The 27,490-nt window shown below is 35.4% G+C and overlaps 1 protein-coding gene and 1 long non-coding RNA gene across 5 annotated transcripts in view; one reads left to right on the forward strand and one right to left on the reverse strand.

Annotated features, from left to right (window-relative positions):
- Positions 1-17,503: 17,503 nt before the first annotated feature.
- Positions 17,504-27,490, forward strand: part of LOC149537186 (uncharacterized) — a 179,822-nt gene continuing 169,835 nt past the window's right edge. The window contains exons 1-2 of the long non-coding RNA XR_016358034.1: positions 17,504-17,602; positions 17,911-17,979. This is a non-coding gene — a long non-coding RNA (uncharacterized LOC149537186). The remainder of the gene's footprint in view (positions 17,603-17,910; positions 17,980-27,490) is intronic.
- LOC149537187 (uncharacterized) overlaps positions 18,483-27,490 on the reverse strand; it is a 305,410-nt gene continuing 296,402 nt past the window's right edge. For 2 of the 4 annotated variants that reach the window (XM_089807337.1, XM_089807335.1), the window contains 3 exons: positions 19,535-19,631; positions 19,132-19,194; positions 18,483-19,018 (listed from right to left, as the gene is read on the reverse strand). In XM_089807337.1, coding sequence (XP_089663463.1) covers positions 18,825-19,018; positions 19,132-19,194; positions 19,535-19,631 — 354 coding nt within the window. In that variant the 3' untranslated portion in view covers positions 18,483-18,824. The remainder of the gene's footprint in view (positions 19,019-19,131; positions 19,195-19,534; positions 19,632-27,490) is intronic. The other 2 variants (XM_089807338.1, XM_089807336.1) reach the window with 1 other exon arrangement.

The following is a 27,490-nucleotide window of genomic DNA, read 5'->3' on the forward strand; positions in this document are numbered from 1 at the left end:
GGAAGACTGCCTATAGCAAAGGGTTTTGTGCCACTGAATAGCAGACCCTAAAGCAAGACAGAATGTGTCAAGACATTGCAAAGTAGAGCCAACATTCTCTTCATCCTTTATGAGAGTGAGGAAGGATTCGTCTGCAAAATGACCATTCACAAGATGATTAGGGGAATCTGGGAGGGAAATACCATGGACCCTCCTTTATGAGATGGCATTTTCAAGAAAATACCCAAAACCTTTTGCTGCCAACACATATAAAGAGGATGGTAGCAATAAACCTTGTCGAATTGAATGATAAAGCCCAAAAGCTTGAGACTGATGACCATTAATGGAGATGCAAGTAGAGGCATCACCAAAAAGCATCTGGACTGACTGCAAAAAAGTAGGGCCAAACCCAAGTGCCTGAAGCATTGCAATGATGAAAGGCCACCCAATCCAGTCATAAGCTTTGGGAAAATCAATTTTGAGAAAGATGGTCTATTGCTTGGAATGTCGAGTCCATTCTATCCCTTCCCACGTAGCAATTATATTGTCCAGGATATAACAAGATTTGATAAAACTCGTTTGTTCAAGGTGAATGATCTGAGGAAGAAGATGATGGATTTTGAGAGAGAGAGAGAGCCTTGGCAATGATCTTGTAGGAGACATTCAACAAAGTGATAGGCCGCTAATTGCATATATCTTCAGGGTCACTTGCCTTAGGTATGAATTTGATATTCTGCTTGTTAATAATATTGCCTAGAGAGTAGGAATTGTAGGCCTCAATGTAAACCTTATGCAGGTCTGGTCCAATTTATCCCAAAATGTTTTGTAAAATTCACAAGGGAAGCCATCACAACTAGGGGCCTTATCATCCACCATGGAGAAGACAACTTCTTTGAGGTCTAATAAAGTGAGCTTCTGCTCATAGAACACATATTTTTTTGGAACTAGTCTTTTAGGAGTGATAGCCAAACAAGCCTGCAAGGCTTGATTTCGAGCTATTGAGGGACCCTGTGCTGTGAAAACTTTTTCGTAGTGGCAAACGAAAGCTTGGAGAATGTCAAGAAGCTCATAAAAGGTGTGCTGAACCTCTCAAATGTGCTTGATCCCGACCACAGAGTGGAAAGCTCTTAATGCATTGAAAAATTCCTTGGAAACTTGATCACCAACCTCTAGCCAGTGAAGGCGAGCTTTGAGTTGAGCTCTTCGGGCAGTATAATTGTCTACAACCTACTTCTAGTGGTGAAGGTTGGCAAGCCAAACCCGGAGATCTGTATCAAATGGATTCATGGCTAGAGCTGTAGTGGTCGTACAAAGATCTTTGGTAGTGGCCTCATAGGATCTCTTGTGGTAAGTGGCCAGCTGCCTCCCATAAATGCAAAGAATCCTCGCAGTACGGGTGATGGTATCATTCCACCATTGAATCCACCCAGAGGAAGAGTGGGGCCTAGGTTCAAGGTTTCAAGTTTGTAAAATATGAGCGACGGTGGGCAGATGTGACAACACTGAGTATTAAGGTAAAATTGAGTTTTACAATTACAAGGAGGGGCGCAATGCTAGGTAATGGAGAAGTGGATAGGAAAATGATCAGAAAGAGTCACATCAGGGAGTGGAGTGATAGGTAGTAGACGCATGTCAGAAAAAGAAAACAAGGACTGAGCAAAAATCATAGCACAGTCCAACCTTTTAATGACCCTGTAAGCTCCCTCTCAAGAGTTGGACCATGTGTACCAGACGCCATTAGGCCAACAAAAATGAACATTGGGATCAAAAAGACCCAATTAATAGGTCCTACAAAATTTCACACAACATCCATGCCTTCAAATGCACACTAAATAAACGAAATAGACTTTGAACGCAATTATGAAGAGTTGTTCAATTGTGTTCAATGCCATCCAATATATAAAGAGGGTGCTTACCTTAGTAAAAAAAGAGGACAAACAATTTCTAGGTAAGATATTTATATAGATTCATTTTTTTTTACTAAAAAATTAAAAAAATAGTGTATAATCCAACAATTCCCTTTATATTTTTATGTACAATGCACTATGGCCATTAAATCTCGATGTATCAAGATTATTTGAAGACCCAACAATAGGAGATAAAATACATGAACCAACATGAAATGACGATCGAGTAAACACACTAATCATACCATTTTGCATTTATGGAGAGTAAATGTAGATTGGAAAACCATTCTTTCAAGACATGTTATAATGAATTATACCACAAAGTATGTAGAAAAAGCATAAAAGAGCTCGAAGACATATCATCAAATAGTGATACTTCTTGCAAATATTGAAAATCTAGATGAAGCAATATCAAAGACATATAGGAGTCTACTAACTGAAACCCTCATTAAAAGAAACATTGGTGCACAAGAAACATGTCATATGTTATTGGAGTTGCCATTGGTAGAAAGTAGCCAAGTTTTTGTTACATGAAATGTTTCAAGAGAGGTGTTCAAGCCATTGATTAAAAAATGAATAAAATGAAGATGAAAGTTAGCTAAAACATTTCAATGAAGGATATATAGATAGACCATATGCAATGGAAAGTCCCACACTCATAGATGCCACTAGATCTTGGACTTATAACTCCAGGAGAAAAAGAGAAAATAAATGTCAAGAAAGGACAATGACAACCATTGTGAGAGTGTTTCCAAGATTTACAAATGTGACTTCACAAAACTCAAAAAAATGGGTAGATTTTTTTTGGTCAGAGTTATTATTATACAATACATTTTGTAATATACAAAGAGATATTGGAGTAGATGATACTAGAATTGTATCCATTTGGGAGTCCCTCAATTATAATCCATGGCATGTGGATTGGAGGACTATTGAAAATGAAAATGAAAATCATGCTACAAATCACAACGATTATGAAGATGAAAATTAATTACATAATCAAAATAAAATTGAACATGAGTGGGAGATAATATCAAGACTAAATTGTGGATAGATTATGGATCTAACATAAATAGATATGTTGGGTAAAAGAGATATTGATAGACACACTCCATGGAGTGCATAATATCAAGGAGAAGAATACATTAATAAAGCAATACATTTTATCAATACTATAAAAGAAAATGATTTACTAATACCTGATGATATGGTGATGAGTATATCATATGGAACTTTAGGTGCTAAGCAAAAAAGTAAGCACTTGATATTATTATGACACATTATAATCAAGGTGAAAATGCCAAGCCCCTATGTATGATAATTCAAGGAACAACTAGAACAAGGAAATCATATCTATTTCAAGCCATTCATCAAGCTTTCAATGATACATTAACGCCACAATGTTCTCCCTTAGTATTATTATCACCAATTGGAATTATAGCTCTAATATTGGTGAATCAACATTCATTCAACTCTAAGAATTCCTCTTACAAATTTTCAAACTTACAAGGCACAAGTCTCACAACTTTACAAGAAGAAATTCAACATATGGGGTACATATTATTTGATGAAATGAGTTTTATTTGACAAAATTTGTTATAAAATATAGATTCAAGATTACGTCAAACTTTTCTAGAAAACTCAAAGATGAGTTTTGGAGGAAGGTCTATTATTTTAGTAGGAGATTTGGGAAAACTACCTCCTCTTAGTGATAAACCACCTTATGATAGTAATGTTCATGCAAAGTTACTATGGGAAGAGTTCAAGACTATTGTTACTTTAGATAAAGTATTTAGACAAGAAGATGAAAGTAAAGACCAACAAAGGTTTCACCAATTACTCTCTAATACAAAAGATGCACATCCAACTATAGATAGTTGGAAATTGTTAAAGACAAGGACAAATATTTTTTTGCATCAAAATGTTAAGGAGAAGTTTGATAATAATTTTCATCTATATGCAACAAAAGATAATGTGCATAACCATAATAGAAAGAAATTATATTCTCTAAAAAAACCAAACACCCATAGCATTATATCGAAATAAGGTAGTACTAATTCAGGAGGAGGTTAAAATGATGAATTAGATGTTGAATTGTTACTTGCTAAGGAAGTAAGGGTCATGTTAGCATATTATTTGTGGATAGAAGCGAGACTTGCCAATAGAGCTTTGGGATACATTTGAAATATCATATATAGACTTGGAAATGCCCCACCAAATCCACCAATATATGTTAAGGTTGAATTTGAAAATTACTCTAGAATGCCATTTGAAGATGAATCTCCAAAATTAATTCTCATTTCTCGAATACAAAGCGGTTGCATATACATTTCGCTTGGGCATTAACTATCCATAAATCATAGTGATTAGTGCTTTCCAAGGAAATAAATGACATTGGACCAAGGGAAAAGTCATGACTAACATTTTTTGCTATATCACAAGTTAAGTCTTTGGATGGACTTAGAATTTCACCCACCATTTTCTTCTAATCGTTATGAAAAAGATGAAGATAGCAAAACAACCCATGAAAATGAAAGTAGGGGAAAAAGGACTCAAATCTTTGGAAAGAGATTAATTATATGCAATGTATGTACTATATTTCAATATCTATAAAGCATAATGAATATGAAAATCATCACGCTTTAAAAACCATATTTCAAATCAATGAACTTAATAAATGTAAGGTTTACATGTTGCATTACAAATGCTACTAGCTTAGATATTTTTATATATCTATCTAAAAGATGTTGAGACATATCAATCTTGATGTGCCTATTTCAATAAATAGTTATTGATAATAGATAGGTGCCTCAAGATTGATATCTCTAAGCATCTTTTGGATATATATATATATATATATATATATATATATATATATATATATATATATATATATATATGTATGTATGTATGTATGTATGTATGTATGTATGTATGTATGTATGTATGTATGTATAAAGATGCCTAAACTCATGGTATAAACAAGGCTATCAAAGATCTTCCAGTAGATATCACCACCTGCTAATATGAATTGTTGGTAATAGTGTTCACAATCAATGAAATGTTATAATCTATACTTAGTTTGATGTAAAAGAGTACAACTACATGCTTAGTTTAATCTAAAACATTACATCTACATGCTAATACCAAAATATTTTACTTTATTTTAGAACTAACAAATTATTATGTATTTTATCTTACTTCAAAAAAAATTCTCTACTCTATTTATTATTATTACTATTTAAGTTTATTTAATAAAAAAAACTAACATATCTATATTTAATTTGTTTTAGGTAAAATGTGTAGAAAGATATCTATTTCATTTACACAATTATGCATGTAGGAAAAATCTATAAAAAGTGATAAGTGATAAGCACTACTCAAAGATTACATTCCCTAAAGAATTGAATCCACAAAAGTCATGCAAATAATATTTTAATCAAGAAAAGATCAGAAATAAAAGTTAAATAATAATAAAAATTCATATTACAATAATTTTTTCCTTTTGAAATTATTTATGTATTACTTTTCTAAAATAATAAATGTTTAGAAGTTAAACAATGAACAACAAAATTGTGCATTACAAGTTATGTTGTTTGATTTAAGCTATCAACACAAGTCAAATTATGTAAAATAGATATGTTATAATTTTGATGTAAGTCAAAATAATATAAGTAACATAATAAATTGATTAAATTAAAGTCACAAACAAGGGACTTCATTCCCATTAAACATTCAACTATAGCATCCCAACAAGATTTGAACCTTTATGACAAGAGCAACAATACCACAATTAAAACATTACAACATGCCTATGCTTACAAATGCATAATGGAATTGATTAGCCATAAAATTATTTTTAATAGCAAGATTAATATAATAACAATTTTTTTTACCAACATTATTTTTTTCTTAAGTAAAGGGTTGAAGCAAAAAGTTTGTATTATAGTATGATAAAAATGACATATTTTAAAGCCACATAGTATCCTTAAGTAGTCCAAGAAAAACATAAATGAAAAAAATTCTGACTAAAATTGTACTACTAGAGTTTGGAGTTGACTCCATTGTCCTAAACATTGGTCTTGATCAACTGATAGATCAAACACTAAAAGCTACAAGATCACTTTAGCAAAAAACTAGACAAAATAGAGTATGCCAATTTTTATCTATTATTCTAATGTCTGAGGAAGTCAAAGATCTCTTTACCTCCTTGTCTTGTTGTAGGTTCGGTCCCTAGGAGTCATCCTATTCTTCCTTTACTTCATTTTCATCTTCTTCCTCGGGCTCCCCTATTTCTTCCTCCATTGGTTCATATTTTTCATCATTCCTAGACCCTCAATTTTTCATCATAGTTATATTGATAAACTCAACATAAACTCTCTTGGATTTCTATTGACTAAACTATTTTTAGAGTATTATGAGAAGGTGTTCTTTCAACCAACCTAGTCTTATAGATCTTTCAAAACTTCTAGGTTTCCTTCCTTCCTCCCTTCAAAGATTTGTTTAAGGTTATTTCCCTCCACACCCATCTTGGCTAAACCATCAGCTAAATTATATTTGGTTACTTGTAACTTGCTCAAATTCGCTAATCAAAGATAACATCACTTCCAAAGGAGAATGCAATTTCCAATTCGGGGTAGCCTTAGATCTTACCATGTTATGCCTCGCGAGGGAACCCAAGATAAATGACCTAAACATGTTACTAAATTTACTGAACATTTTTTTCTTAAAAGTTTAATACAACATAAATGAATATCAATGCGAAAGCAATATATTGAAACACATCACATACAAATAAATCAATACATTTATAATTTACATTTCTCAAGGGTTCTTTATTGTTGAATCACATTTGTGTAAATTTATTAATTGGATTTGATCATAAGTAGAATGTATGATCTCACAAGTGAACACATACAATACAACTGATACAACAAAGTACATCCAACTCACACATCAACTACATGTATCATAGGGTATGAGATAATAATACAAGTACAATGCAATGCAATACATCATTAGAAGAGATTTCTAGATATAATGTACAAGATATATGAGTATATCAAGTGAGAATAAGAGAAAATATCCAATAGATAAGAAATAGAATGGTACAACTGCATCAATAGAACATCCAATGTCAATACAAGTCTATCAAACCTCAATGGTAAAAGAATCACTACCACCTGACCCCATGGTAACTTAATCAAGCCCACTACCACCATGCTGAGGAGATAACATCAAGTTCCACATGAATAATCAAAACATAAAATTAAAAATATAATCCTAGGAAATGGATCCTGAAAGCTCTATATCTCAAGTGGTGCTATACAAACAACAACAATTATCCCAGGGGAAATCAACACAAATATATTAATTTAGACATAAGAAAGCTAAGATGCATAAGGGGAAGTGTTATCGCATGAATCAACTCTAAAGTTACCTAACAACGTATTTGGACTATATCCCCTTAGTGATTATGTGTGGCAGTAGAGATCCTTTTGTGTAGACAAGGATACCATCTACATAAGACATCAATCGAACATCATCTCAAGCTCCGTCTTATCTTAATACTGTTTAAACACATTCCCAAGTTTTATAAGTTGTCACTGATTAACTCAACTTACAATGAGTTAATTTGACAACTACTTAGGGCCCTGACCCCCATTGCAAGCCACTTCTCCCCATACACCTAGAAAACCTACCCCAATGTTCTATTCAAAGAAAACCAAAATAGAAGGATACAATAAATTTCAAAAAGTGTTCTCATAAAATTATAATTCTAAAATTCGCTAGGGTATAATAATGAAACATAAAAAAGAATAGCACATCCATACAACGATCCACTATCCATCGCAATATAACATGTCAAAAGATCATCTATCCCATAATGGATATCTCACAATCATAATAAAATCAACAATATCATAACATGAGAACAATGCTAAACCAACATCAATATCGTCCATCTTCAACATGGAGTGCATACCTATAAAGATAACCATCTAGATCATAAATTGATCATAAAGAAACATAATCCATAAATACATATGTACAAGGTGAAATGGGAAGCAATCAAAATAGGTCTCAACTACTTCACATTTTAAGGGTTGATTAACCTTGTACCTCAAAGGAAAGTTAAGGAGATTGATAATTTCAATTCCAATTCTAAAGTAACTAGATTTAAGAAGATTAGGGCCAACCAAGTGATATAGGTGCACTAATGCAACATAGAGTTGGAGAAAGAATGCCAAAACTTTAAACCTTGACGTAGCAAGAGCTATGACATGTAGAAATGAAAGTAAACGTGCAATGAAAAGTTGACTATATGGAAATGGAGAAGAAAGGGTGATATACCTTATAGAATACACACCTAGAAATGGGTTGCCAAATGATCTCTGAAACTGCTAAATCTTCCTAGCTACATTGAAAATTTTGAGCTCTACAAAACCCATAAATCGTTTAGCTGTTTATTAGGGTCAAAATGGAGAAGCATGGTTGAAATGTAGTAGCAGGGATGAAATGCATCCCTACTCAATAGTGTCCAATTGCAAAATAGGTTTCAAGTCTTCAAAGTTTAATGAAATAGGTATCCAAATTTGCAACCTAATTTTCCTTTCAAGATTTGCAACCTAGAAGAAAAATGGTTTTCTTTTGTTTAAGAATTAACCTTGAAATTGAAATAATTGAAATGTTGGAAATGCAAAGTAAATGAATAAATTCACCTTACAATAGTAGGATCTCTCAAATCGAATGCAATGAACTCACTTTACCAATTGAATGAATCAAGAGAATGTGAATGTAGAATTATGAATGCAAGAGATCTCCTCTCTAATAACTTACAAAAGAATCTCCTTGAATGTACTTATGGCTTGAAGATTTGAATGCTTGAGCACAAATTCTTGGTATGACTTGTGGATTAATAATGAGGCAAATGTATGGGCTTATAAAGGGCTTGGAATAAAATTTCTCCTGTAGGTCGATTGAACATTTTGTACCCCAAATTAACCTAGACTCAAGACCCAAGAAGCGGACCCAAGAAGGGATGCATTGTGTCACTAATTGGACTAGTAGCGATAAACTTTGTCCCTTTAACCTGGCCCTAAAACCCATAGAATTCCCTTGGGGTCCTGAAACAAGTCCTAATCTTATATGTAATGTTCTTGTGTCTTAGGAGGAATCATTGAGGTAGTATCATTCAAGGGGTACATACATGAAGCTTGGATAGAAAACTTAGTCTTTAATTTGGAATGTAAATTGGCCATAAGCAGGAAGGCCTTATAGCCTGACATATAGTATATTTTATCATGTTAACTGTCTTACGAATTAGTGAAATGTATATGGTGAACATTTGATGTAATTGAAGATCTATTGATAATAAAGTGTTTCTTGCAATTATATCTTGTGTATTTCTACTGTATTGTATCTGTTGGGGCTTCGTCATCTCTTTTAGGGATTCATCTGCCTTGTATTATATAAAAAGTTAAACAAGTGTGAAATCTGTGTGGTATTGATTCACCCCTTGCCTCCCTCTTAGTACCTCATTTGAATCTCTCCAACATGTTTAGTTCTTCCCTTTAGATTTTTTGACCTTTTACTCTTTCAAGAAGGATGTCCATAGCTTTGTTAGCAACGTTTTCCATTTGTTTACTTGGGCACATAAATGACTCCAATTTGGATATGGATTTAGATTTGAAAAGACCAAGCTAAGGGATTAAGTACCCAAGGTATAAGAACATCAATATAGGAACTCTTAACAATATTAGACTCTTCTCCTCATCTCCTCTAACTCCTATTTGTACAGGCATGAAAAAAGTGTCAAAAGCTAAAAGACAACTAGAGTTTCTTGACTTCCTTGTCTAGTAAACAAGATTCACACTTATCCATTAATAAGGTAGAGAGATAACTTGCTATGAGGTGTTTGAGTTCAAGCTTGAATGCCTAATGTTTGACACTCATGAATAATAAAGAGTTGAGATAGATTGAGATGAAAGATGACAAGTGATGCAACTAACTAATTGAGACTTGTAATCAATAGACTCGAGTTTTCTTCTTAGCAAAAGGCAACTCTACACCTCGTGTAAAAGACCAAATGACAAAGTACAATGAAGGATCAAATTGTTGGAATTCAAATTTGAAAATTTTTTGGATTCGATGAAATGTTTATGATATAGAGTTGTATTATACACTACAACTCTACAAAGGGTGCAATAAATGTCAATCAATGCAATAAAACCTTGTAAAGGGTGCAACAAAATTCTCCAGTACAACATAAGTTCGTATTGTGAATGATAAACCTTTAGAAGGGAGATGATAGAACTTAGGATTGGGCATAATACAATAGGCAGATTTGTCATATTGTACAATAATTTTTCTACTAGATATGATAAAACAACCAATAGAAGTACAGTTCACACAGTTTTGATCAAGGGATCATATTTGTTTGTTGTTATATTATTTGGACAATTTGCGATAGTTTAATAGTAGCCTTTGCAGGTAGAAAAAGGTAGCTTTGGAGAACTCACACTGAGCACATATAGTTTTCTCACTTCTTAGAAACTGTGTTTGCAAGTTTGTGAAACTATGGATGTAAATAACCAATCTTGTCAATGCTAAGAAGCATGCGAGAAGAAAGTGATATAGTCTGAATTTATATGGCAGTTTTCTGTCATTTTATTTTCATTAGACTCCTATGGTTTGAAGACACAATGAAGATAGTAGTAAAAAATAATCCTATTAACGATAAGGCAACCCAACATGATAAGAATGACAAGGGGATATGGAGCAAGCAAATAATAACCCTAGAAAGAAAATGGCTAGGTAATCAAAATCCTTGCCCATGTTGAGTATCCATGCGAACTAACACCTTGAGGGTTTTCAAATGATGCTTATGCTTGATTGCACAAAGTCACTAATGCCCCATTCATGTTTGTGTTATGTGAGATACAAATGTCAGGTGTAAAATCTTTTAGTGATCCAGGAAACCACTTGGATCAATCCCTCCACAAGGATTATGACACCTTCTAAGGTGGACTGGGTGACAAACTATCTAACATCTAATAAAGGTTTATCTTTAGCACTAACCCTCACATAGTCTTGTAAACAAGATTAAGACCTCTCAACCCTACCGACATTTAAAAGAGTGTATTCTCACAAGCAAGATTGAGAGTGGTGCCACTCTACAAAAAATTTAGCACATTCATGGATCGATCACATCAAGGATGACATGAATGTAGCTTGTGTGTCTTCTGAGACTTTGGTATCAAGGAAGCATATTGATTATGGTGAGGTGGAACCACTGGCATTAGTGTGTTTTCACTTGCATCATTTTTGGGAGGGTTTTTCCTCCACTGGCAGGTCCTCTAAAGGTAAACAAAAGAAAATGAGTTAAGTGACAAGAGTCATGATATTTTATTCTCCTAAAGGAGAAGAGCATACTCTCATATTAGGACACTTCAATCAAGACATGCAAAACAAAGTTCATTATAAAGGAAATGTGCTTGTGCAACTAAATATAACTAACTTCTTAATAAAAGATTGAGAAGACACAAAGTTGCTTGACGATGTTTTAAGCAACCTGTAAAACCATTGTGTCAGTAGTTTGGAAGCAATTATTTGGCCAAGGAACCCTGCAAGTAAGACAAAGATATTCAAGATCGAATTCAAAAAACCTACAAAAAGCCTTGTTAGCATTCTAGAAAGTAAGTACTAAAAACCATAATATATAACTAAAAATCCAAAAAAGATGTAGCTAGAGTGTGAAAAAGAGTTTCTATTTTCAATGCAATACAATAGAGAGATGGCATTTCACCAGTTTATTGTACAATAAACTTGATAAAGAAAACTTCATAAAGTCATGTGATACAACATGCATAGGCAATAGAAGGTCAGATGGCTTACGATATAACTTTGTGAATGGAGCGATAAGACTCCATAAGTCACACAATAAACTATGAATTTTTTTTATCACATGTAGTCTAGGGTTGTTTTGTACGACACTCCATGCCTCTATTAGAAACAAAAAAAAACAAAAACTCAAAAATGTGAAGCTAGAGACTGGTTCAAAGCCCCATGGTGAGCGCCAAAAATGTATATGTAAAATGTGGTATTCAATCTAAGTTGTTGACATTTCTATAAATCATAATATCTAGGATTACAATGAATCTAAATAGATTGAAAATAGAACCCAAAAGCTGGCTTATAGCTCCCTATCCACAATGTGCAAAACTACGCATTTATGCTCTCAAAATCTAGTAATGCAACTTCACAAGGTGCACTATAGAATAGAAGATCCAAAGAGGAGTAATGTAATGAGCATGCAAAACCCTCAAGACCTTCAATATGAAAATGAAAATCTAAGCTAGAATGAGATTTTAGAATACAAAATATGATTAATTTCTAGCTATTTATGATTAATCTAGGTGATTTAAGCTAACATATAATGTAACAAGCTAAATATATTTAACACAGACGATATGCTAAATGCTAGAAAATCAAAGTGATCGCATAACAATAAATGAAAACGGTGATGATGATATGAACTAAGACAAAGGCCTCAATTTATAGACTTGAGAAAGTCAGGTGAATGGCCAAGATGTAAAACTAAGCAACAATGGAGATGTTTCCGTTTCTTGATCTGTGTGTTCTCGGTTTATAAGTTTCCAAAAGGTATGTGCACTTTGAGTGGAGTTTAATTTCTTTTAGTTTGATTTTAGAAAAGTTTATATTTCAAAATTAAATTTATATGTGCACATTTAAGTGGGGACTTTATTTAATTAATAAGTGTTTTTTAATCAAATGAGAAATTGACTTAGGTGCTCAAACTTTAGGATATAATTGATTTGCACATTTAATTATGCAAGGTTGATTTTTATGCATAATTAGGTCTAGCATTTATAATACTACTCTCAAGACATAAAGCAAAGGCCTACCCAATAGAAGATTATAAGGTAGCACCTTAGCATGACATACACCAAGATAGGTATGGTGAAAAGTCCAACTTTCAAGGGTAATATCATAGTGGCCATGGTGATCTTGTTAGAGTAAAAGGTTAATTTAATTTAGTTCATTAAATTACCTTTACTCCCTTCTTAAGATTTCCCTTTATGCACTTGCATTTCCATTTAATTATTAATTAGTATTTATTAAATGACTTTTACCTCTTAGGGTTTCCCTTTTAGGTTTTTCGATCTCCTTCTATAAGGATTGATCTTTTGCAATTATCTATCGTCTTTTAAGTCTCATAATATATTTTTCATATTCTTAGTACAAAACCCTTACCTCTTCTTTGTCTTTTCTTCTTTATGACAGGTTCTTGCATGTAGGTGTTCTTTGGGTTTTGTGGATTTGTATTGCTCAAATCCTACATGGGAATCAAAGCTTGACCTATTGTAGTTTGTTCTTATTTGGAGAAAAAAGAAGAACAAGGGTTTGACATAACAAATCGAGCTTTTTTTGGGTATTTTATGTGAAATAGGGGGGTCTTTGATTTTTGGAGCACTTTGAGGCCAAACAAACCTCACTATTGGATTCAAAAGGTGTCAAACCCCCATTTTTATAGAAAAATTGTCGATTTTGGACAACATTGACTAGGGAGGCAATTTTCTTTTTGCATACCAAGGTTGTACGACCTCTAGCACACATTACGAGGCACACGTGTACGATTCAAAAAAATAAAAATAAAAATAATGATGTGAAACACCACTGTGGTTATCCTAACCTCAATGGCCACCAAAATAGTTATCCAAACTATTGCGACCATCACTCTCAGTCGACTTCACCGAACGCAGTCACTGCTAGGTTTTACTACTGCCGCTTCTCTACTCGAACGACGTTGCCTCTCCTTCGCCTGAGCACCACTGTCAGGCCACCTCTACCTCCCCGACCAGCCCGTGGTCATATGGGGGACCGGGGGATTAACATTTAGCCCCTTTTTTCAAAATTTTAAAAGGGTTTGCAATTTTTTTCTTTTATATGGAGGCCCTAACAATCTTTTTGCTCTAACTAGAGCATACAAAGGTTTTTTTTTTTGATCCAGAAGAAGCACTAGAAAGTTGATTTAGAGATGAAGATGATGGTGTAGGTATTTTTTGAAATTTTTTCTACTTTTCTACCTGTTTTTTCACTTGAAGTGAGATGATGTCTTCTATCTTCTAGGGGCATAACTTTCTCATTTTAGCTCCATTTTCTGATTCAAAAGAAGCGTTGTAAAGCTGTTCTTGAGCCTCTATCCAGATTCTTTGTTATTTTCATCAATATTTTTCAAAGGTACATGTGATTCTCAAATTGAAGTTTTCTTGCTCTCTTCTTGTATATACATTCCTTCTAGCAACTAGGGTTAAATTTTTTGCATTGTGGTGGGTGTTTTGTATTATTGTTTTTGTTATTTACATCAATAAACCATAGCTTTTTCAAAAAACATTTCAACACCTTCTAAAAACAATGATCGAGATATCTTCTTGTCTAGAACTTTTGAACCCTCATAACTATCACACATGGAAGACATTGATGAAACAACTTTTCCGGTCAAAAGGGTCATGGTCTTGTTTAGATGTAGTGCAACCAGTTTTATAGAGGCCTTTTGAAGTCATGCAACATAGGAACAAGAAGGATAATACAATGGGGTTGATTGCTTTACACGTATCCGGCAGTCTATGATTTCATCTTGATGGGTGCAATACCCCTCTAGATATGTGGACCAAACTTGATGGCTTGTTTGGTATAGTGAATGAGTTTAGAGCACTTTAGATTGAGGCAGAGCTTACCTCTCTTGTACCAAATTCTTTTCCTTCCATTGAGGACTTCTTGATGAAGTTCAAACAATAGTGATCCTTATTGCAGGGTTGTGAGAAAACCAAGACTGACATTGAGTGCATTTACTTGATTCTTTCTAAGCTTCGTGGAAACTTTCAAAAAAATTCTACCTTCTATTCCACCAAGGATGCTTTGGGTACTAGACTTACCATGCAATTTTTGAGGTTTTTTGTGATTGTTTAACTCGAGAATGAGCTAAGCAATCCTAGTTGGTTTCTCTTATAGGCTCACAAACTTATGCATTGGTAACTTGGCCATCTTCTGGGATGAAGGAGAAGAAACATAAGTCACATCCTACAGAGTCTCAGATTGATTCTAGCTCTCACAGTTCATCAGGGCCACGCCCTCCTAAGGGGGATAAATCAAAGTCAGAAAGACCAAAGTGTGCTTATTGTAATAAGCCCAATAATGATGAGTCACACTGCTATGGGAAGAATTTAGATGGCTATGCCCAACCGGTTTCAGATTTGACAGCTCTCCTTTAGAAGAGCAAGATTGATATTCCTTCTACTTCACATATCTTCATCATCATCATTTCAGTCAGATGGTAAAGATATAGGAAAGGGTCATGCACTATGTGCAACTACTACTCCACATTCTTTTAGATGGTTACTTGATTCAGGTGCTTCACACAATATGGCATCTTCGCAGGATTTGTTCTCTTCTTTTGAAGCTTCTCCTACTCTACACATTTTGATGGGGAACAACACGGTTATGATTGTATGTGTGAAGGGTTCTATTGGCATTGATGACGGTACATTTCATGATGTACTTTGTGTTCCATCTTTGTCCTCTAACCTTCTCTCCATTTATCAGATTATACACAATGGGACGAGGAAGATAGTTGAGTTTGCACAAGATTCAGTGCACATCAGAGATAGTGGGACAAATAATATTACTGCTATAGGGACCGTTGATCACTCTTCCCACCTATACTCTTTCTCTCATTTTGGTCCATCTTCTCCACTATCAGATTGACTCTCATTCTTCGCAAGAGACTACTGAGGTGAAGTTATGTCGATTGAACTCTGTGTTGTTCCTAAGACTAGTGTTGTGACTTCTACAGCTCCACCACTTGTTCAAATTCCATTTATCGCAGAGGATTACTCTTCAACATTGCCTACCATTGTAGCTCTAGTCATCGAGCCACCTATTGTAGTTTTTGAGGATATATTAGAGGATACACATCTCTCAAATGACAGATTCAATACAATTGCTATCCCACCTCCATTGGAGATTCCATTTAAGGATTCTCTTGCATTCTCCTTTGAGTATTAGCTAGGACTTCCAACTTCACCTTACATTTAGGGGTTTCATACTTGTTGTCCACTGCCTTTGTTTCTTTCAGATTGGAGCCACATTGGTATGGTCTTTGACACAAGAGTTCTACCTTTCTAGGGGAGTATGGAGTCTCAAGCCTCTATCATGGGGTGTTTCATTGTACTTATGGTCTTGAGAGAGTCTCTTGAGACATATTATTTGCAGTTTTTTTTTCTTTTCCATCTCTTTTTGGAGTAGGGTTTTTCCCATGTGGTTTTCCCCATTTCTCTATTTTTTAGAGATTTGGTTGTGATTGGGTATCTCATCAAGCCTTGTTGTCGGGACCCAAGTTTTCTTTTAGCATTGTAGTTTCTTTTCTTCTTCTTGCATTGTTTGTAGTTGCATTGTTGCTCATCTCAAAGGGGGTGTTAGAGTAAAAGATTAATTTAATTTAATTTATTAAATTACCTTTACTCATTTCTTAAGATTTTCCTTTACGCACTTGCATTTCAACTTAATAATTAATTAGTAATTATTAAATGACTTTTACCTCTTAGGGTTTTCTTTTTAGGATTTTTGATCTCCTTCTATAATGATTGATCTTTTGTAATTATCTATTATCTTTTCAGTCTAATAATATATTTTTCATATTCTTAGAGCATAACCCTTGGCTCTTCTTTGTCTTTTCTTCTATGTGATAGGTTCTTGCATGCAAGTGTTCTTTGGATTTTGTGGATTTGTATTGCTCAAATCCTATAGATCTTCCCAATTTTATGAGAACCTCAAATGAATGATGAAGATGCAGCCAAAGAGTTCTTATCCACCTTACTTTTAGGAAGTAAGTGCAAACCACAAACATTAAGCGTTGAACCAATGTCAAAAGGCTTCATCTTATACCCACGTTACTGATAAAAACTATAATCATCTAAGGACCCATGAGATTCCTTGTTTGGGGAATGTAAGTTCATGTAGATAGAAGTTGAAGTAGAACACAATATTCAACATGTTCTCATGTATATGATCCATCAATAGATTCAAGTTTTCTAACCTCGTAGAGGAAAGGGATATTTTGAAGAACTTCCTAAAGAAATCCTTGATAAACTAGGGTTTTTAAAAGAAAATGCCAAAGTGATATCTTAGCAAGAGTAACTCAAAGTCATTCAATAAGATCATAATCACTGGTTTTCTTAGCTATAGGCTTAGGTCCTCGTGGAAGGTTGGGTTAAGAAGGCAACAAAATCGTAGTGGGTGGATTAACATTGTCCTTATTCCTCCTATTGCTATAGGTATGAACAATGGAGTCGTAAGAATCATTCCCAAGTCAAGAGAATTTAGCCAAGAGATCTATTGACTTACCATCAAATGTTTTACTATAAATCAATTGTACCTTCTTACTAGAAGGACTTGCAACGATCACACAAATAATCGATCTGCTAGGTTCTTATTAGCTCCATATCATCTATCCTTTCCTTGGGTTACTGTCACGTTGACACTTCCTACTTAATAAATTTTTGCACCCATCCTCTCTGCTCGATTTTGAGATCACTTGGAGTATGTTCCTTCACTCATTCAGTTGTTTTAGTTTCACCACTATCTATCCACGTTGGCAGGATGTTATATGAAATATGTTGTTTACGTACCTCCAGGTGATTATTAAACTTGTTGAGTATGCTGAGTGCAATATCTCTCCAAGTAATTATTGGAAGTTAAATTGGTTATGGTCTCCTATTTCGTGATGGCTTGCTGACAGATTTGTGCACATACATGTCTAGTATTTCCTGAGCGATGGTGGTCTTGGTGGTGTTATGGAAAATATGTTTTTCATGTTCCTTTCTTTGATGCCCTTACCTTGCTTGTATATGATCTCTGTCTGCGTGAATACTCCCCTCTCCTTTTTCATTATATTCTTTGTGCTAATTCTTATAGCAGATAATTTGTCATGTCCTATCTTCAGCCTGTCACTCTGATTTGATGAATCCGCTGATGGTGATTGTGTTGGACGTTCTATGCCTGTCGTGGCTGGGTAAGTATTCATTTATAATAGTTCTCTCGAATTATCTATGCTCACTTGGAGTTTCATCCTTAATGTTCTCTGATTTTTATTCCAGACTGTCGTGCCTCTTATTTTGTGTTCCTCCTCGTAGTATAATCCTTATCTTCTGTCTGTTCCGTGTCTCCAGATCGTTCTTCCTCCTCTCGAGATATCTCCCTTTATTCCTCTATTTATATTTCAATATTCAATGGTTATGTCTTTTCATAGTGACTTTATTTATTAAATTTTAATTATTATTGTTAAGGTCTTATATTTATATTTATTTATTATTAGTAATAATGCTTGTTTATTATCAAATTTCATATAACTATAATTATATTACTTATTTATTAATATTAATATTTTATTCTGATTATTTTTATAGTTATAATTATGATTATAACTATATACATTATTATTTATTTATTTAATCTTATATTAACTTTATAAAAAGCAATCTCAGAAATGGGGACATTACATTCTACCTCCACAAATAGCCAAATAGATGGATCGTAATAAAATTGATATAATGACAAGTAATAGAAACAAATCCCACTAGTAGAGGAGAACCCTATCATACAAGACAAACAATAGAAGCGAGCCTCATTTGAGGGAGGAAAGCCCCTATTCCAGAATGGCGTAAGATATATAGACAAGTGATAGAAATGAGTCCTTGCTTAATGGAGGAAAGGATCTACTACAAAATGATAAAATGATATGACAACAATATTGACAAATGCTTGCATATTGGAAAAACAAAATCATTCCTTTGATAAAATTTAAATTCAAACTAAAGAGAACTAGACTGCTAGTTTTGAATAAGAAATATATTTTAATTATTTATATGCTATGCCAAATGCATGTGGGCTAATAAGAGATATAGTCTTGAATGATTTCATGCTGATGTCAACCTTAGAAAATCCAGATTCTCTAATGAGCTTTCCAGTCTCACGTGTGAGGTGACAGCCATCTGAAGCAAATTGCTGTAGTGGATCTAGTAACTTCTGCCAAAACCTCAGGAGTGTGCCATCTGAAACATGTTAAACCAAAGAAAAATCAGTCAAACTGATTGACATTCAAAATCTTAAAGAACTTGATATTGGTATTGCCAAACTTTTTGAAAAATAAATAGGAAACAGTAACCTGGGGCAGCCACATGTTCGATAAAGATGAACCGGCCACTAGGTTTCAGCACCCTTTGCACTTCTACAATGATAAACATAATTTGAATGTAAACTAAGGAAGCATATTGGAAGGGTGTGGTCCTTTCAACACACAGTTGACAATAAGTAATTCTCCAAAAGTTCTGGTCTTATATGTCAGAACATAATCTTGAAAATCTAGATTCTTCAATATTAGATTCAAATATAGATCTAGACTCTTCATTACTTTTTATGTATCAGTTGGAGAAATCCATTTGTACAAATATCAGTTTATTATGTCCAATGCATCTCAAGAGGAAAACAATCTCGCATTCTTTCAATAACTATTTCAATTCAATTGCCTTATATTAAGCTTTTGATGGAAATTTAAATAAAATTAGCACCTTTCAATGTCTTCCTCACATCGCTGACAGAACATAAAACTAGAGTACCAACAACTGCATCCATGCTTGAATCAAGAACTGGTAAAGCCTCCCCAACCTGTTGAGGTAGCATGTCCGACTTCAAATTCAATTTGAAAATTAGAATGAACAGATTAAAAACTATCAAAGTCTCTATTATCTACACTGTATGAAAAATGTACACAGACATTCGGATGCAATTGGTACAAAATAACTGTAATATCCCCATTTTTGCCAGCATTGGAGTTTCAGGGATCGGCCTATTATTTTGATCCTTGTAGGCTAATTATTGTGGATAGAGGGTGTTCTAAGGCAGTGGTTTGGCTTGGGAGGGCTTTGTCTTCTCCACAATTCAGTAAGCTATAGGGTGGCCTTTGTTTGGCTTAGATTGGACTTCGTTTGGGCTTAGTTTTGTGTACTTACTATTTGTGGTAAGTGGGGTGTTAATTGAGATGGACCCTTTCTATTTTTGGAAAGTGCATTTGGTCACATGGAGAAATAATAAGTATGACTCCTATTTCAAACAACATGTTTAAATGATGAGTATTTTGGAAGTTATTATATTTTTAGTGGCCAAATTATTATTAAATTATTAAATGGCTTATTATAGAGTTATAATTTAACTTTATAATTTCACTTAAGTTGAGGGTTGAGTTATCATTGGAAAGAACCATTTATTAATTAGTTAAGCCAAGTCAAATGAAAGAATCTAATGGAATCTTCTAATTGATGTGTGTGGTAAGGCTTCTTGAGTGAAGTTACATTTTGACAACAAAAAGGGCATTTGAAGGTTATAAATATAGGTCCATTTGTTTAAAAAAGCATGTTTGGATATTTATTTGCTTTTGTTGCTTTTGTGGCTTTTCACAAGGTTGTTCTTGTGCCCTTGCTGAAGTAAAAAGGTTTGAAGTTGATTGTTCTTCCACAATTGAGGTATTGTGGATTTTTAAGAATTTGCTTTGTCTTCCTACTGTTCTTACTATTGCTAGAAGGCTCTATTTATTTATTATTATTTTAAATTTGGTTGAGAGTTGAAGTCTGAAAATTAATTGGAACATTGATCTGCAAATTAGTGCTAAAGTATATTAATTTGCTCACCACTGTTTATCGTACTGGGGTAAATGAATTAATGCATACAGACAATAGATAAGAACAGCATAACTTCTTGTATTATTCGCTTATGCCAAAGATATTACATTATGCTTATGATGATGATTACAATGATCCCGGAGGGTGTATAAATACTTTCCAAAGAACCTTCCCAAATGTAATGTCCCCTTTTTAGCATTCATAGCATGATATTGTCGTTAGCCTATTTCCCCACGGTCCCGTAGGCTAACCAGGACGTTAAAGGGACTTAGAGGCCATTTGGCTTAGATAGTTTCAGTTGCAGGTCTTTCTGAGGGGTTTTGAGGCAACTTTGGGCATACTTACTATTTATAGTAAGTCATCTTGGATATGGTCAGACATCCAGTGGCAGCGGTATGTCGATGGTAATTGTTTAAAATCGGCAAGAAGACTTGTTTATCATTGATAAGATTTGTTATGCATTGATAAAGCTATTTTATAAAGTTAAATTTAAATATTTAACTTTATTAATGCATAGACCATAGTTTGTGGAAAATATTTAAATTAAAAGAGTCCTCTTTATTTTATAACACATTGGAGACATAAGTTACATAAAGGGGAGCGATGTTTTATCCCACATTGAGAAAACGAAGGATGAAGCCCTTGTGAAAACACTATAAAAGAAATGGAAGAGCTTCTTTTTAGCATGCTTGGAAATATCAAAAAAAAAATTGAAAATTTTTTTGGAAATTATGTCTCAATAGTTTGAAGGACGAAATCCCTTCAAGCTGGAAATCTTGACGCCATTGAAAGATATGCTCTTGAGATTCAACATTGTAGCAGTCCGAAAAAGCAGCCCGAAAAAGCGGAATCGAAAAAGCAGGCCGAAAAAGCAATGCGTAAAAGCAGTTCAAAAAGCGGATCTGAAAAAGCAGTCGAAAAAAGCAAATCGAAAAAGCAAAGCAGAAGGGGCAGCATTGAAGGAAATTATTATAGCCATCTACAACCAGGTTCTTCTGTTAGTATTGCTTTTTAGGGTGTTATAAGCTTTCAGCTGTAAGTGTGCATTATACCAGCATTATCATTTTGTAATCCATGTAAATGCCAAAGTCTTGGCCATATTTCATGAGCATTGTATTTTTCATTGCAATTAAAAAGATAATAGTTGCTGATGTCATTTAAGCAATTTAATATTATTATTTATCAGCTAGTTAGTTTGCATACCAACTGTTTGTAAAAATGTTAGTTGGCTGTAGGTGTTCATTTCTCATGCTTAGATCATATATATGCACTGAATATTGTCAAAATTAGTAGCACACTCATATTAGGTCATTGTGTAGTCCATTGTAGTCTTCTAGCATAAGATTCTCATTGATGCAAATTGAAGAAAAAGTCATTTGAAGCTAGCTGAAATACTATATCAGTCATGCGTCCCTTGCATGTGAATTGTTTGATGAAATTCTTTGAGCTTTCATCAGCATTTTTGAGAGCAGATTTGAGGAGGGTTATTACAGTGGTATCAGAGCTATAAGTCCTGCCATCCTGTGGAGGTTTTATAGGGAATTTGGAATAGCCAGATAGAGAAAAAAATGTTTGACAAAATGAATGCCGGTCTAGATCAGGGAAAGAAAAGATTCTTACAATTATTAGACACCTTAGCACAGGGACATCGATCAGCAGAGCAAAGAGCACAGGAACAGAGTTAGAGATTTGAGCTTATGATGTAGATGACGGCTTGTCAAATGGGGTTGAATGCTAATATGGGTGGAGGAAATAATCAGAATGGTAATAATCAGAATGGTAATAATCAGGATGGGGCACATAATGGAGGCGAACAAGTTGGGAACAATTTCGGTCATGCACCCCAACAAACTAGGACAGTGAGTTCGCGGCCTATGATTCCCATATTTCCTTCTAGAGCTCCAGAGCAGCCCATACCGGAGCCCTAGATCACTGATATACAGGACCAGCTGAGGAGAGATTGGGAAGCTGGAGGTCCAGATTTTATTGCTGCAATCACCTTTAGGGAGTGTATAGATGTGCAGATGAAGCATATGCCACGTGGACATGACAGGAACCAGAGCTATGAGCTACGGAAGAAAGTGGAAAAACTTCAATTACCATATTATGATGGCTCGGGGAAGTCTACAGCAAAAGCTTGGGTTCAAAGGCTTGACACATACTTTCAAATGAACTCTATGCTTGAGGAAGAAGCTATTAAGTATGCAACAATTCACCTGGATGGGTTAGCACAAGTGGTGGCATCATGGTATGGTCACTATGGGTCATGCACACATTACCTCATATGTGGAGTTTAAGGAGAGACTGATTGAATGTTTTGATAGGCCTAAGGATCGTACCTTCCCTATGACAGACAGAAACCTGTATGAGGAGTTTAACAGACATGCTGATTCGATACAAAGAGACATTAGCATATCTTCAGGTAATGGTTTATCTGCATCATTTTCATAGGCAGAAGGGGTTTCAGATGTTGTGCAGGTTGAGCCAGTTGCATCAGAAGGTGATATCATAGGCACACTGGATTGCGTGATTGACACAAATAGTGATTCCAGTACAGTTGGGCTGGATGAAGTTACAGCAGTTGAGGATACTGTCATGTTTGAGGATAGTACATTTGATCACAAAGTGAGCATTCAAGACTTTGCAGAAAATGAGTATCAAGCACAGTTGGATGCTTCTTCACATGAGATAGAGGCTAGTAGCTCTTCACTTGGTTTGGCAAGCTAGTTGAAGACAGGGGACAAGGATATTGTTGCGGCTTTATCTCATCATGACAAGATGCATGGATTGATTGAGAATCACATTTGGATGATTCAACTGCAGGAGAGACAGAAAGGAGTCACAACAGGTTCTTCTTGTGACGACTTACATCAGATCAAGGAAGGCATGGAGGCAATGAAGGTAAGTTACATACACCAACTTTCAGATCGCGATCATCTCCTTAATCTTGTAGGGATCTATTTAGATGCATTGAAGAAGGAGGGGGAGGTTGACCGGCTTTCTCATGAGCTAAAGGATACTCGAAATTCCTTGGTGTGTATCCAGTTGGCTCTCCAGGATTCTGAGAGACATGTGGACGAGCTTTGTCTTGAGGTGAGCTCAGTTCGGGAGTTAGCGCATATAGCAGGGACTCAATTTTCTTTTACAGTCAGGTCACATGTTGATGATTTCTTAGAGATGATAGAGTTTACAGGAGAGTCCCAGGATTTGAGTATTACAGATGATAGCTATTCTGAGGTTACTCCTTTGGGCAGTGTACCAGGGATAGAGTATAGGAGTTCGACCAATCGGCACAATCATGTGTCTAGTTAGCTGAGAGTTGGCAAGCGAGACATTGCTATTGCGTGCGAACATTTTGATGCTGCTCGCCAGTTGTTAGCAGTTTATGGATGGGGTTCTCCTACTAGTGATGAGCAGGGAGGCATTTATCTTTCCTTGACAGAGATCCACTCTTTATGGGAGGCTATTCAGATTCTGAGACAGAATTATATGCAGTTGGTAGCCGACAGAGATTATCTTATGGAGTGGGGGAGTATAGCATGCGAAGCATTATTGGCCAAGGAAGATGAGGTGAGTGAGCTTACTCAGCAGCTCGAGGTGACTTCTGAGATTCTTGAGAGTACATAGTTGGCTTTCGAGGAGTCACAATTTCATTTGGCTAAGGTGACCATGGAGTTAGAGTGACTGCAGTCTTTACCAGATTCTGTACAGTCAGAAGCTATGGTGTCTGGTGATCCGAGGATGTCCATAGTTGAGATTGTCAAAGACAGTGGAGATGGGAATGCATCCATCCTAGATACTAACATTGGCATATCGGGTTCGTTCCCACTAGAGTCGGGATCAGTTGAGTTGGGTGCTGCAGCAGATTGTTGTGGTATGCCTGACATGGTGGTGGCCTCTAGTACTGATGGCACGGAGACTAGAGATGTTGTATCAAAGATCATGTGTGATATTGGTGAGCCGGCAGTTGGCATGGTTCCTGCTAGTAATACTACTCCCTTGGTGATGTCTTCGGAGGTAGTAGTCAGTTCCAACATGGTTAATGATCGATTGCAGTCTAAGCCACTCACTAAGATTGGCACATTCTATCGGCATTACATTGTGAGGTATGCTCATCAATTTACCTTTGATGACCATGTTGATGAGATGATACAGAGATGTACTTTGGTTCCTAATGCTTGTCATCAGTTATGGGACGGTTTGAGGCCTCGGGATGAGAGTTGTGATGGGTATGACATGGCGATAGGTTCTGCGGTTGACAGCTTGATAATACATGACTTAGAGCAGGAGTTTGAGAGTGATGCTTCATCGGTGGTTGTTATTGATTCTACGCCTTTGGCTATGACATCACCTGACTTAACTGGTGATCAGTCATAGTGGGTTGTATCACTTGTTCATGGTGAGCTGTTGACTGAGGTTGGTTCTTTTTATCAGCATTATACTGCAGGGTATGTACATCAGTTAGCATTTGATCCTTGTGTTAAGGAGTTGATGGCAGGCAAATTTGGTTTGGGTTCCATTTCTTGCTGTTTATCTTGTGATGTCTTTTCACCATCAGCGGTGCATGGGAGTTATGGTTATGAGACAGTGGCCGGTGATCTGCAGAGTTGTGTTGACTGTAGGAGTTGTGCAGTGTGTGGATTCTCCATACTTGGTGCAATTTCATTCGGGAGCATTCACCATTGTTGCAGAGTTGGATTATACATTCCATATAGGCCAGTGGGATGCGTTGATGACATTTACTGTGTTGGTAGCTTGATTTGTCCACTTTACTTGGGTTCTGATGTTCTAAGAGTTTGTGTCTCATGGGTTTCTGACTGTGGCAGTTGTGATTTTGGAGTTTGGTTGAGCTGTAATTGTCAATTTGATTATGGATTCCTCTTGGATAATTTTCAGAGGTTGTTGCAGGAGCCTATGTTGACTGACAGCAGTATAGTTCATGACTACATTTGGGATCCAGGTGGATTGATTGGGTTATTGTTCGACCATTGCTTGGGGACAAGCAATTTTGGGAAGGGCAGATTGTAATGTCCCCTTTTTAGCATTTATAGCATGATGTTGTCGTTAGCCTATTTCCCCACGGTCCCGTAGGCTATCCAGGACATTAAAGGGACTTAGAGGCCATTTGGCTTAGATAGTTTCAGTTGCAGGTCTTTCTAAGGGGTTTTCAGGCAACTTTGGGCATACTTACTATTTATAGTAAGTCATCTTGGATATGGTCAGACATCCAGTGGCAGTGGTATGTCGATGGTAATTGTTTAAAATCGGCAAGAAGACTTGTTTATCAGTGATAAGATTTGTTATGCATTGATAAAGCTATTTTATAAAGTTAAATTTAAATATTTAACTTTATTAATGCATAGACTATAGTTTGTGAGAAATATTTAAATTAAAAGAGTCACCTTTATTGTATAACACATTGGAGACATAAGTTACATAAAGGAGAGTGATGTTTTATCCCACATTGAGAAAATGAAGGATGGAGCCCTTGTGAAAACACTATAAAAGAAATGGAAGAGCTTCTTTTTAGCATGCTTGGAAATATCAAAAAAAAAATTGGAAAATTTTCTGGAGATTGTCTCAATAGTTTGAAAGACGAAATCCCTTCAAGCTGGAAATCTTGACGCCATTGAAAGATATGCTCTTGAGATTCAACATTGTAGTAGTCCGAAAAAGCAGATACGAAAAAACAGCCCGAAAAAGTGGAACCGAAAAAGCAGGCTGAAAAAGCAATCCGTAAAAGCAGTTCAAAAAGCGGATCCGAAAAAAGCAGTCGAAAAAAGCAAATCGGAAAAGCAAAGCAGAAGGGGCAGCATTGAAGGAAATTATTACAGCCATCTACAACCAGGTTCTTCTGTTAGTATTGCTTTTTAGGGTGTTATAAGCTTTCAGTTGTAAGTGTGCATTATACCAGCATTATCATTTTGTAATCCATGTAAATGCCAAAGTCTTGGCCATATTTCATGAGCATTTTATTTTTCATTGCAATTAAGAAGATAATAGTTGCTGGTGTCATTTAAGCAATTTAATATCATTATTTATCAACTAGTTAGTTTGCATACCAACTGTTTGTAAAAATGTCAGTTGGCTGTAGGTGTTCATTTCTCATGCTTAGATCATATATATGCACTGAATATTGTCAAAATTAGTAGCACACTCATATTAGGTCATTGTGTAGTCCATTGTAGTCTTCTAGCATAAGATTCTCATTGATGCAAATTGAAGAAAAAATTATTTGAAGCTAGCTGAAATACTATATCAGTCATACATCCCTTGGATGTGAATTGTTTGATGAAATTCCTTGAGCTTTCATCAACATTTTTGAGAGCAGATTTGAGGAGGGTTATTACACCAAAGGGGTCTGTCGGCTGCATACGACATGTCGGCTACATAACAAGAACCTTCCCGAAGGGGCATTTACCGACGGCATACACCCTGTCAGCTACACAATGTTTACCGACGACATCATCCCCCCAAAAAAGAAAAGTCATCTCCAGAAGACAACACAACAAAACTCAAAACAACTAATTACAAAATATCTGAGACAAATTAACAAATGAAATACATTAACTGACTAACTACAACAAGATAGATTTGCTTCATCACTTTCACATTCGTCTCGTGCTTGCACCAAACTGATCTCCAACCCACATTGCATCTGTAGCCTCTACTAACACAATACTGTCTCCCTAGTCAAGCTGACCTGGATAGCCACCCGTGCCGCTTTCTCTGCTTCCAACTTTGGGTACCCTGAGCCAAGTGTCACTGAACTGCCTTCAACTAGATGATCAGCTCCTCCCGAGTTCTCTATACATCCACCAAGACAGCTTCACGTCCAAACACCTACTC

The sequence above is a fragment of the Cupressus sempervirens genome, chromosome 10, assembly GCF_028749045.1.
Source record: "Cupressus sempervirens isolate cs-2001-9-10 chromosome 10, ASM2874904v1, whole genome shotgun sequence".
Taxonomy (NCBI): Eukaryota; Viridiplantae; Streptophyta; class Pinopsida; order Cupressales; family Cupressaceae; genus Cupressus; species Cupressus sempervirens.